Source organism: Nestor notabilis, unplaced genomic scaffold, assembly GCF_000696875.1.
Source record: "Nestor notabilis isolate BGI_N333 unplaced genomic scaffold, ASM69687v1 scaffold29916, whole genome shotgun sequence".
In the NCBI taxonomy this organism is placed as follows: Eukaryota; Metazoa; Chordata; class Aves; order Psittaciformes; family Psittacidae; genus Nestor; species Nestor notabilis.
The window spans coordinates 22,820-35,936 of NW_009931958.1; the positions used below are offsets into that span (position 1 = coordinate 22,820).

A 13,117-nucleotide genomic window follows, 5' to 3' on the forward strand; every position below is an offset into this window, starting at 1 on the left:
TAAGGTAGACAAGAACTTTTTATATTCTGACTACACAGTAACATTCCTCTCTTTTTCTCCACTGCCACACTACTATAATGGATCTGTTCTAGTCTAATTTTAAGGTTGTCCAGTTAAGTTGTCTGCAGATTCTTTAAACAAGTTGACCTTTACCTATTTAGAGTTTCTTCTCAGAAACATTCATATATTATACAGGATATACAGATTTTGAAACAAGACACTTAAAAACACACACAACTATAGCCGCAACACTATCATAGCTGCATTGTAGTGATTACGTTGTTCAGCCAGCTGTAGACTCTGTATATACAATTAGTTTTTATAGTGTTATTTACATAGATGGACTAAAAGCTATCTTTAATCTAAAAGGTAAAGGCTCTTGTGTTTAAGTATGTGCAGTTTTCATAGCCCTGTGAAAAAAAAACCACGACAATTATATACACTGTAAACAGCACAAGGCATGAGAATCTCCTCCTACCCCCAAACAATCTCACAGGAAAGTGTATGTGCACTAATATTCCTCTTCCACTTCTGCTCCCGATCCTCTGGTTTTCTTATGAATAGCACGGTTAAAGCTGTGGCAGGCAGGAACCCAATGATTGTCATGAAGACCTAACTTACAGCCTGGGATGCCCTTCTGGGACCGGTGACAGCACATCCAGTACCCAGGCCCATAGGGTAAAGCTTGACAGTATGGTTTGGGATGCCACCGGCACAGCGATACATCCCCTTTCACGTACTTCTTCTTGCACTGCTTGCAAGGGTCTTCTCTGTAGCGGGGATCACGGACCCAGCGGGAGTCTGCTGGCCTGATGTTGTAGTATTCAATGATGAATTTGAAGTAGTAGCAAGTGCATTTTAGGGCAACCAGACTCCTAGTAGGAAGCAATCCAAAGATCTTCACTATGATGTGGTGAGGCAAGAAGGCCATATACTGCTGAGGCTCCAAAAGCTGCTGAATTTTAAACCTGGTCTCCAGAAAGTCATGCGAAACCTGCCTTTTCAAGCAGGAAGCATCAAGCACTTGCAAAGCCCCTTCTGTGGGAGGAACAGAAAGGGCAGATGGCTCTGTAGGAACAGCGTTTCTGACACACGATCTGTCAGATGCCAAGGCATCCTCATCTTCATTTTGGGCTACTTTTCCTGGCTTTTCTTGGGTACTTTCCCGTAGTGGCTGCTGCTCATGAGCCACAGGCTGGTCAGCCTGGAGGAAAAACAGCCTCCCTGGGAGTGGATCTTCACTAGAACTGGAGTTAGAGAGCTTCTCTTTCCTGCATCCTTTCTCGGTCTTGGTGACCGATATACTGATGCATAAGGGCTCCTTCCTAGCAGGATGCAGATTCTGCTTTGGGAAAATTACAGGCTCTTTCAACGTACAATCAACAGTCGCATTCTTGCTCTGCAAGGAATCCGGTGGCAACCTGGCAGCAGCCGGACATGTGGACAGCAGAGGTCTGGGAGGCTCAATTCGCATTTCAGATTCACTCCTGCCAGCGGTTATTGCCAACACTGCATGAGCAAGTCCTGAATTCACATTCCCCATCTGAGGATCCAGCCCAGAAGGAAAAGGCTGCCCAGCAGAGGCAGTGCCACCCCACAATTCAGCATCACCCAGAGTGCCACAACATCCTCCACATCCAGCCTCTCCTCCTGCCTCCTCCAAGCCAGCCCCCTGAGCCAGGACCCCCGAGGAGACTTTCCCCACCTCTTCCTCAGGCTGGGTGCCGGTTGCCAGGAGCACCCTCCCGACATTCCTGCGGAAGCTGTTGTTCCGCGAGAGGCTCCCAGCCTCCCGCTCGCTCTGGCGCCGCAGGCACTCTGACTCCAGCTTGGCCACCATGTCCAGCACGCGCACAGGCTCGCTCTGCTGCTGCTCACTATTGCTGCAAGGTCCCCTCTCCACATGTACCTCACATGCCCCAGCAGAGGAGAAAGGGTCTGAGCTGGAAAGTGCACCTTTAGGCTGAGTGCTCAGCCTCATAGCAGAAGCAGGCGTGCAGGTTTTTGTACAGTCTACCAGTAAAGCACTTGCTCGTTGCTCCAGGAAGGCTACCATCTCTATCACCGAGAGGGACCTGCCCGGGAACACACCTTCCCCGTTCTCGTTCATGTAATGCACTGAACAGTGCTCGATGCCGCAGGCAAAAGGCTCCGGCTGGGAGCACCTGGCATTCGCCTCTCTCATTCTTTCCAGTTGAATTTTGGCTTTTTTAAGATCTACCGATTTTTTCCTGCGTTTTGCTGTTCTTCCGTCAATATCCCACGTGCTTTTAATTTTCATGGAGCCCAGCCGGTTGCTGCTGCTGCACTGCTGGGCTGCAAAGAACGCGATCTTCTCCTTAGTATTGCCAGGTTTCACTACAGCCCAGACATCCAGCGGCCCTTCCCCTTCTTCTCCCTGGTGGATCGTTGCAGACAGGGCGTTCTTCTTTTCCCTTGCACTTGGACAATCTGCTGGACCTTTCCCATTCATATTGCACATAGTATTTGGATAAATAATCCCCAGAAGCTTTTGAGATGGAGTCACAAGGGAGGGTTTTGGGAAAACGCTCAATTTGGTGCAGTTGTTGGTGTATTTTTCTTCTTGTGGTGATCTCTGATGGCTCATAGGCAGGCCTCTCAGGGAATCCTGGCTTGTTTCTGGAGATCGCTCTTTCTTCTGTAACTTGAGATATGGCTTTAAGTGCATACCAGAAACCCTGGAAAAACAGAAAGGGAAGAAGTTATAGCTGCAGAACATGCCTGCCTGGAATTAGAGAAGGTGGCCCACAGCTGGCACCACCATGCCTCCCACTCTATGTCAAGCAGCCCACATGAAAAAGGAACCACATGAGAAAGGAAAAGCTGCAACCAAGGCGGCAACATCCAGCCTTGGCGAATTTGCAGGATTACAATCTTAAGGATAGCAGAGATCTTCCCGTTAGAGAAAGGTTTCCAGGAAGCTGCAAGGAGAAATCCTAATATTTAAGTTAGATCTGTTGTGTAAACATAGCTAGTGGTTCATTCTAGAGTTGCATCCAACCTTCTGTCCATTCGTTTCTTAATCCAGTTGTAAGGTACACATGGGTCAAAGGGTTTATCTTGACATTAGCTACCAGATAAATAAATATTCTTTTCAGTAGATAATGAACAGTTAAAGCTGGAAAGAGAAATTAGCAAGTGTAATTACACCCATCAGAGATCCCAGAAGATATCTAATCTCCTAATATAATCCCGAATGAAACCTATCCTTCAGTGTATCAATAATGGCAAGTTTAGTGAACTTTCCCATAAAGGCCCTTATGCTATACATCAGACGTGTACCCTCCCCCCCGCCCTGCGAAAAGCAACAGAAGCATCATGTACAGCTGAAGAGAACCACTTTCAAAGCTGTGTTTTTCTGGTTAAGAATTCAAGAGCTGTGAAGGAGACACTTGGATGCTGCTGAGATTACAGCAACAGCACCACTGTGCTACAGTCTCAGGCACTCACTCGCTCCTTTCTGTTACACCCTCACAGTTATCTTCAATTCAAAGCTCAGAAATGCAAAAGCACAGAGCACTGCCACATGCGATGCAATTATCAGGAGACTTCAGGCTCTTCTCCCAGGAGGATCACATAAGCATATTACAGAACTATAGATAATGTTTCCATGGTAATCTCTGAATTGTTGCATTAAAAGGGCTCCTTTTGAAACAAGGATAATCTGTGCTTGCTAATTTAAGAACAGCAGGTTTGATGCCACATTTATCATGAGCTGATACAGACACATTCAGACAGTGAATGTTTCCCTTGACAGCCACCACCAAAACAGTTGCTTAGTATCGCATTTCTAGCCTAAAAAAAACCAGCTTTTAATTAAAATCCTCAAGCCATAACATCTATAAAGTCAGACAAGTTTACAGCTTTAACACCTGCAGTTTGCACACGACAGGTCTGTATCAGACCGATGCAGGCAGAGGCCAGTCAGGCTCTCCCCTGCCATGCCACAGTGCCATCAGGACACACACCTACCTCAAGATTCCCTCGCTGATGCTACACAGGGTACCTGTGGGGTCAGCACATGAAGAGGGAGAACCCAGCTCACCCACCCTCAAGCAGACCCACCAGAGTGCACGGGCTGGCTCTAAGAAGGAAGTCATAACAGCAGATGCTGAACAAGAATGCACATGGACACACTGCAGGAGCAACATGGAGTACAGCCTGGGGACTTTCCAGACAGCCCAGCCCCACGGATTAGCTGTGCACCCTCCACAGAGAAACCCAATGGCAGAATGGAGAGCTGAGCCAGAGAGCATCAAAGCCAGCCAAGGGAAGGTTTGAAAGAAAGATGCTCCACTTCCAGCTGCTACCGTAATGCACATCAGTACATGGGGGCAGCAACTCACCAGGCACTTCCTGTGCCTGTCCAAGCAAAGGAAGCCCCTGCCACGAGAAGCAGCTATGCTGCTTAACCACTGCTTTCCCCTGTTTTGATTCCTCCTTCTGGTCCTCATGGTAGATGTGTGACAAGTGTGGGCAGAGAGGTTTTGGGGAGGCACACCTTTACACAAGTGTGCATAAAACAACAGCTACCTAAGGGACCCCTTTGGTCCTGGGCAGTGATTTGAAGGCCAGGAGGCAGACACTGGGAAGGATGCAGTTATGTTCTCCCTCCTCCTGATTTTACAGGAAGATCAGCACCTCGCTCTTGCCACCAGACAGTACCAAAACCATCTGTGGTTCACCTACAGACTGGCGAGGTAAGAGACCATTCCTTACTGCAGATACACCTATGTAGTCCCTGGGTTGATTCTCTCCCTGTGCCTTCTCCATACTAATTCCAGCTCTTGCTGGAACCGGGTCACCTCCCATTTCAGTCTCCTCTGCAAAATGCAACGGAGCTATTTCGTTTGCCTTCTCAGTTGGATACTAAAAACTAAAATAATCTGATAAAAACAGAACTTCAGGGTCCTGAAATATATGAAAAAAGAATGGGAAATAAAGGCTGCTGTAGTTTGTTTCAGCTTCATTTTCCACAGGTTCTGCCTCCTCACGACTGTACTTTATAGCTAAGCAGGGTCAGGCCACCAGTGGTTCTGTGCCAGAACCCAGCCCAAAAGAGCAGCAGGTGAACCACTGCAGCAAGCTGCTGCAGAGAACAGTGCCTGCAGCCCTCCTCTCCCCACCCAGAAGGGCATTCTGGAGCTGTGCTTTCCAGACAAGAGAGAGAAAAGCTCCGATGGCTGCTCGCCACCATACCCTGGGGAGAAGAGGTAAATACAATTAAACACACGACTTTGCATGTTGAAATCTCATGAGCTCGGAGCTGAACATCAAATTTCATTAATGAGTTTTCATGCCAGCTAGTTTGGAAGATGAACTGAGCATGTTTTTTAAGGGCTTTCTTCAAGCAGTTTTCAGGAATCCAGCAGGACAATCAATTCAACACCTTTCATTAAGAGAAGCTGCAAACGAAGGTGAGACCACGTATTATACGAATGAGAACAGGACCAAACTGGTTACCCCAACACATTCAGAGGACATGTTTAGCTAGCAAGGTTGGTTCAGCTGCTCCCAGCTATTTCTACTCTATGGAGAAAGACAAAGGGTAGAGTTATGCCTCACCTACTACAGATTTTTCGTTTAAGGTTATATTTCCTCCTGTGTTTCAGTTAGTCCCTGGCTCAGCCAACAATACCATTTAAGGTTGAAAAGTTATCATTTACATAACAAAATTATGCCTTAGTCAGAAGTTTTACTGCCAGAATAATTGCCTCATTTGAATTCAACTTTCAGTTCATTGCACTGTTTTAATGGATCCAGATTTAAACTACCATCTAATAACTTCAGACAGCTACAAAGAGTACTGCTATCCCCACCTGACCAGCTGAATCATGGTGTCACCTGCCTCCCAGTTCTCAGGCAGTGGGGAAGAGAACTTCCATTTTAAAAGGGATGTTAGTAATGGACCTTACCTGAGAGTGTCACTTGAAAAAACATGAGCCCACAACCCACACACACTTTGCTGTGGACATTAAGAACAATGAACTCTTCAGCAAACATAGCCATAGCTTCTTCCCCGCACGTCAGCAACACATTTCATTTCTAGCTCCTAGAATTAGAACAAGGCTTCCAAGCAGAAATTGCTTTGAAGATGAAGCAGAGCCCAGTCCCCACCCACAGACTACCTCATTTCTGCAACATTTCAGTGCTGGCAAGCAGAGAATTGTGGCAGCTGCAGGTAAGCTTTTAAATATTTAAAACCACCAAAAATAGTTGTTAAAAGGTGAAGTCACTGACAATTCCCTTGATACTTAATTGCAGAATAATTCTGTTTGCTTTCCTCCACCCTTTAAGTTATCAAGCTTTCTAATTTTATCTTTAGAGACAACAACTCTTCAGAAGTCCATGGAGTAAGCATAAAAGGTTTTCAATCCCAAACGTGTGATTTTGAATTGCTGATAAGAGATAATTCTGCCAGGAACGATCAGCACTGAAGCAACTAGCAGTGCTGCCTTTATACTGTTATTCCATCCTTAAGCTGATGAAATAAAAGGGTCGGGTTTTCTATTTCTAATCAGCTGTGTCTGAAAAACAGGATACTTAAAGTTTTGGAATGACACTGCTGTTTTACAAGTCATAACTACAGCTTGTTTCCACTGCAGTTTTATCAAGTTAGTTACAACAGAGGGCTGATATAAAAATATGTGCCTTTATACACATGCAGACACACACACACCCCTCTTCTCCCTACTGAAGGGAAGGCCCACAAGCTACCATCCAAGCTGGCCAGAATCATTTTCCCATCCTTTTGTATTTATGTATCTTCTAAACCACAGCAGCCTGGGGTGAAAAAAAAAAAAAAAAAAAAATGTATTTACTTTAGTGGAAGCTCCAAAATTGGAGGAAAAACTGGTAGAAAGGGCCTTAACTTTCACAACTCCTTTCTGAGAGCCTAGATGCCCCTCACTGCACCTGGTTCAGGGACTCTCACAATGCCCTGTGAAGCCCAGAAGATTTCCTCTGGCCAGCAAGAACAACAAAGTTGCAGAAGTTGTTGCAGAAAACTGCAAGTTTTCTGGGTAAAGCACCAGAAGGTTTTATTAAGATGAAAATTTCAATCAAAACCCCGACGTTTTCCTGTGGACTTCTTTTTGTAAACAGTAACTCCACTCAACAAAAGTTCCTAGTGCTGCTGACTGCACACACAGTGCCAACTACAACTCTGACAAAACCCTTAGGACATACTAACACAAGGCAAAAGCCAAAAAACCCCAAAAAGTAAAAACAAAAAAAGAAAATAAAACCCCACACCAAGCATAACCTCTGGCAAGGCATTCCTCTTCCCTGGCATCCCATTTTGCTGTCTGTAGAGCTTAATTCCTCTGTAAAGGACACTGACAATTACTGAGTACTGAATGCAAGTTAAACTATGGTCAACCACTTGTTATTTCTGGAAGGACTTGGTGGGTCCTCTGGACTCCATCTCCAGTACCACTTCCATCCCCTGTGCACTGCGCCAGGCCAAGGCAAAGCAGACGAAGAGCTGCTTCAAAGGCATTCCATGGATTTTGCTGCAGCGGGCAAGTCCCAGACAGGCAGCCGGGATGGAAGATTCTCTGCTACTCACTGCAGCTTGTGCTGGTGCGTGGCAAGTGCCCAAGCTCAAGAGAAAGACCCGGGGTTGGGAAGCACGATGTTCCAGACCAGGGGCAGGTTTGACTTCAGCAGCTGCAAAGGCATCTGATTTCCAGAAAACCCACTCCCTTGCAGCAGTGGTTTCATATTAAAGCTCCTGATCTACCTCTCAACACCTGCAAAACTGCCTCTTGGATCAACTGGAGAGCAAGTGAGGATTATTGTGGACTTTGACAGCAAACAGAAGGCATCTGACTTTTGAAGTAGCACTCCCTGCTTGAGTGGCAAGCCTGGTGGCAAGCAGGAACAAGCTGAAAGCATGGGGTAGAGCTGGCCCAAAAGAGCTGACTGAGGAGCTAAATGCAAAGTAGGTGCCTACCTCTTAATATTGGATCACCCACCACTTGTTCACTCGCATCAGGTGTTCAAATAACCTGACTAAGAGTGACAACACCCAAATATAACTGCACACAAGAGCAGCTATAAAATCCTTCAAGCATAAAATCCATCTTCTTCACCCAGGCAGAGATTTCAGGTAACAGATTGCACATTCGAGACCAACGCACAGACTACTCCAGTTTCAGGGCTCCCACCCATAAGTTTTGAACACATTTTAAAGTAAACACACACACGCCCTTCAGCATAAAGCACAGTAACCTCAGCTATTTCCAAATTTAACACAGGAAGAAGTGCCATTGCTTTGCCAGTCTTTTGTATAAAAGCACTTACCATGAGGCAAGTGACATAGAAGTAATTTGTTGTTAAGCCTGAGGAAGCTCAAACCCATGCTCCCTGCTTCCCAACCATGCTACAGATGACACAGGCATGACAAAGCAGAAGGGAACAAAATGAACCGGAAGATTTGGTATTCAAGGTTGTAAGCTGCTCAAGAAACATGTAGCTGAAAGATGATGAGAGAGCACACATGCCTGTGGTGGAAAAGGCTAAGATGAGAAGAAATCACAGAAGGACAGTCAGAAAAAAATCCCAGAAATTGGTGGGTTTATAAAGCTTCTGCTGAAAGCTGCCCAGAGCAGTACAGATAAGTGAAATGTTTCATTCTAGAAATGTTTTATCTTTCTTGATTTAATATTTCTTTTCCAATTTATTAACTGCAAGAGGACCAAGACCTTTCTTAATGTCAAGGCAAAAAAAATTTCTTTAGTTAACGAACTAACAAAGTGATGCTATTTAGTGTTCATTTTTGTGCATACATAATGAGAACACACAAAAAGGTTGTAGAAATTAACCTTGGACTGCACTATCTGTAAGAGACTCAGTTCCAAAAGAAGAATAAGCAAAAGTAGATCTGAAGGCATCAATCAGGTTGTTCTTTTGAAACCCAAGACCGAAAGGAACTGGTTCATGAAGTCAGCTGCACTATGGTGCAGAGGATTTCACTGCAGACAGCACAACCCAACAGGCATTCTCCAGGAGTCAAAAGATGTTTTCATTATTAAGAATACATCCCAGACAGGAACAGAAGAAACTCCAACTGAATATGTTCCTTCTTCAGGAAGGATACAAGAAGCAGACAGAGGTTTCAAGTCACATCACTTGGAAACTTGTATCTTAGAGATCAAAAAGTCTAGGAATAGACACAAGAAATGGTGCAGCATAAAGTCACTGCAAAGATATTTAAAATCAAAGAAATAGTATAAGGTTCTTCAGTTTGGGAGAAAAGACAAAGAGAGAAACAGGGCTGCAAGCAAGGGCAGGGCAGAGATTAAGCGTAGTCTACGTACAGCACAAAATACCAGATTTGACTTTGCATTATTTATAAAGAGGAGTAGAAAGGGTGATCATGAGGGCGAAAGCCCAGGGGTTAATTTGAGCAAGAACAAGAAGCTTCATGAAAATTGCAAAGATTGGCTCACCTCAGTTTTAGAATGCAAAATAGCTAGCTCTTATAAACTGCACGCCAAACAGCAAGACTTACAAACATCTTGAAAGGCAACAATGGGAGTTAATAAAACATGTGGCACACTGGAAGAGGTACACAAGGAAGAAAGAGAGTGGAGATAAATCACAGCCTCTCCAGGCCTGGTAGTTTGACTGCAATATAAAGGTGCTCTGCAAGCAAAGAGGATTAAGGCAACACAGAAAAAGAGGGAAGAGGGAATAATAGTTCAGTATGCCAGACTAACCTGAAGGTTCTCAAAACAGTGATCTTTTTAGGCAAATGTACTACACATCTTACTCACATGGACTTCAGAAGACACAAGGAGATTTACTGGTTATGACAGACTGGCAGAGGAATGGGAAAACAGACAAAGGAACTGGCTTAGCAGCAGCCAGCCCGGGGTGACTTATTCAGCCTTGGCTGAATAAGAAAATACCAGCCCAGAAAGCAAAGACATGCCTGAAGTATCAGTCTTGGGAACATCTGATTTTGTTAGGAATGACCTCACAACAGGTGCACCCACAGAAATTAAGGCATTTCCAAAACAGCAGAGGCACAAAACACTGAGTAACAGAAATTTAGGAGAGTGTTGAAATTCAGATGGTGATGTGCCAGCAAGCTGACCACCAACAAGTTTTGGTGGTAACTAAGAACAGTGCATTGGCCACCACACACACAACCATGAAACAGAGGTACATAGAGATGATTCTGTGATACATCCAAGACAGCAGTGGAAACCATCCTGCCAGGTGTGCTCTGGAGTGCAGCATACACTTTGTCATGATTCAGAGGAGATGCATCCACACCGAGAATGAGAAGACAGTTGTTATTCAAGAAGCTACTAGACTCGGGTCATTGAGCACAGCAAAACCACAGGTAGGGGTATACAGCCACATATTACAGAATACAGCAAAAGACATAAACCACTGAATAAGAAACGGTCCTTACACAAAAAGAAAAAGAAGAAAGGAACACAAGTTCAAACAAGTATACAAGCTTGTAAGAACATTCAATTGGAGAATCTAAAGAAGGTTCCTAACTGTACAGCTAGATCTGTCATCTTCAGTAATGGCTTGATCTACAGGAGAAGAGAAGATGTAATTGCTTATTAGGCTGGGCTAAGTTTACAGAAGGAATTATGAGATACTGCTTGGGAAAGCAAGGAGCTGGGTGACCCAGGAAGTCTTTTCCAGCACTAAATTACCACATGACTAACATAGCAAGTATATGCTGTCTACACAACCGCAAAGAACAAAGGTTAAAGTCTGTTTTAAACCCACACAGTTTCTGGAAACCAGAAAGCTGGCACTCTTCCTCCACACTGAGGAAGTTTAAGAGTCTTGGTTGCAGAAAAAAAAAAAGTTCCATATATTTTCAAGAAGCTTGAACTCAAACAAACTGGCATGTTCTTGCATTTGCATAAGGACAAGTTGTTCAGTACGGTGTTCCTATAAAGAGACACAGTGAGAGGCGTTCGCTTAATTGTCACATAAGCACAAGTGTTTGAAATCAATCGTGCATTTCTTCTTAAGAGGAGACACAGGAGAGTGAGCAATACAAAACCTGAGCTTAAACTAATCTAATTACTTACTCCATAGTAAGACAAACCATAATGATTGCCAGCATTTCCACTTGCTTTAAGCTGACTGCATGTTGTAAAGCCACTATGACAAGCCATTCTCCAACTTACAACTTCGAAGCCATGATCCCAAATTAATTTACAGCTGCTGCTAAAACCCCAAAGATTTCTCCAAGTACAGTCCCAGCTGTAGTGAATCTGTAGTTGTCATTACAAAATAAAAAGATCAGAAACATTTCTGCCTTTAAGCCATTACATTTCACTTAAACACTATCCAAAAGCAAGAATTTAGACCAAACATTTGAGTGACAGGCAAGACTATAGGAAAGTAAGGAAAAGGCTAAATCAGTGCTAAAAACTTAACTATAGACAGACCAGCCAGTCTGTTCATACCGTTTGACTTGATGGAAGGTGGAAGATGTGGAATTCAATGGTTCCCTGTGGAGGCCAGCTCTGCAGGAACTCTTCATCGTAACTACCTCTTCAGCTAAGGCACGCTGTCACAGCCAGTCCATCCTGGGTCATGCGCAAGGCTCCCCCATCAGCTTTCCTTGCCCCACACAGAGCTTCACTGTGTCTCTGCCACCTAGAAACTGAACAAATAAGAGGCATGTAAGAAGATCACATTCAAGTACAGCAATTGAAGCACAGATGGCCAGAACAAGGACCCTTCCCCAAGGGAGAGAACACATACACACACATATATATGTATATAAAAAGATAAATAAAAGATACAAAAGAACTTAACATCATCACATCATTATTGCTGCTGGAGTTTCTGAACACCATCAGAATACCAAACAACACCCCCCACAACAGCTTGTCTGCACACACAACACTTTTTCACCTTATATACGACTGCAGTGCTACCTTGGCACCTCCCATGGAACACGCTGTCTTCTGAGCTCCATGCGAACAGGACGCACGAGATCTTTCTGCTTGTTAGCACCACATCAAGCTTTGGAGGGAAATCGCTGCTAGCAACAAGATTTGACGCTGCCAGGAGTTACGTTAGTGTTCTAATCAAAATAACATGGCAGATTTCATAAAGGACAAAAAACATACCACCATGCAGCCTCCAAGCCGTATGAAAACTGCCCCGTCCTTGCATCACACACAGATAAGGCAGCAGATTTCACCAAAACAAAATCGTTCTGCAGTATCTCTCATTTGCGCTAGGTTGCTGCTTTCTACACCTTGTCCTTGGAGTAGACACTATTACTGGTGCTTTAATGTACTTTGATGGTGAAAGAAAAACAACCCTCGAGTTGGAACATAAAAGGAAGAAGTGATACAGCAACAGAGCCCTGGAAAAACTCAAATACTCAAGCCTAAGTTGCCAGCAGATTGTTTTAAAGATTGTTTGCTTCCTCTCCAGAGGAACATGCACAATGATGCCGTAATAAAGGAATGCCATTTGAAGATGCTAACTATAGAGCTGTGTCCCCAGGGGTTTATCATTTAGTGCAGCAGGTTATTCTTGCCTTTTCAGCAGCTTTGCCTGGTGCTCCTACTGCTGCCCTATTCCTACAGCAAGTGGCATTTCCACAGAGCAGCCTGGCAGAGGCACTCACTGGAGATTTGTGCTTGCCAGCAGCCAAGCTCTCACAGAGATGGAGCCTCTCACATCACCCCTTTCACAACACCTGCAAGAGAAAAAAAAATCCCACGCAGAGAAGCATCTACCAATGCACAGCACAGTTAATCAGTGCTTTACCAATCCAATTTACAACTCAGCGCTGCCACTAAATACTCCTGGCTTGGAAAACCTGCTCTAACTTGGTAGCCACACTCGCTGAGAAAGCAATGAAGGATGACTTTCCAGTCAGGGAAAACAGGAGTTGGTTTAGATTCACATGACTCGATGTCTACTTTAGCAATTTCATGGTTCCTTTAGTGACAGTGAATAACAGGTTAAACATCTGCCTACATTTGAGTAAGCAGGAGCCTAAAATAATATATAAAATATTGTATGAACACATTCCAGTCTTCATGAAGAAATCTCTGCTGAGCTCTACACAAGGCAAAGAAATGTG

General features: G+C 44.4%; 1 protein-coding gene across 1 annotated transcript; it reads right to left on the bottom strand.

Annotated features, from left to right (window-relative positions):
- FBXO34 (F-box protein 34) lies at positions 1-11,674 on the bottom strand. Its single transcript, XM_010016144.1, has 2 exons — positions 11,475-11,674; positions 1-2,699 (listed from the first exon to the last, which is right to left on the bottom strand). The coding sequence occupies exons 1-2, from the start codon at positions 11,549-11,551 to the stop codon at positions 512-514; spliced, it is 2,265 nt and encodes a 754-aa protein (XP_010014446.1). The 5' UTR covers positions 11,552-11,674; the 3' UTR covers positions 1-511.
- Positions 11,675-13,117: the final 1,443 nt, after the last annotated feature.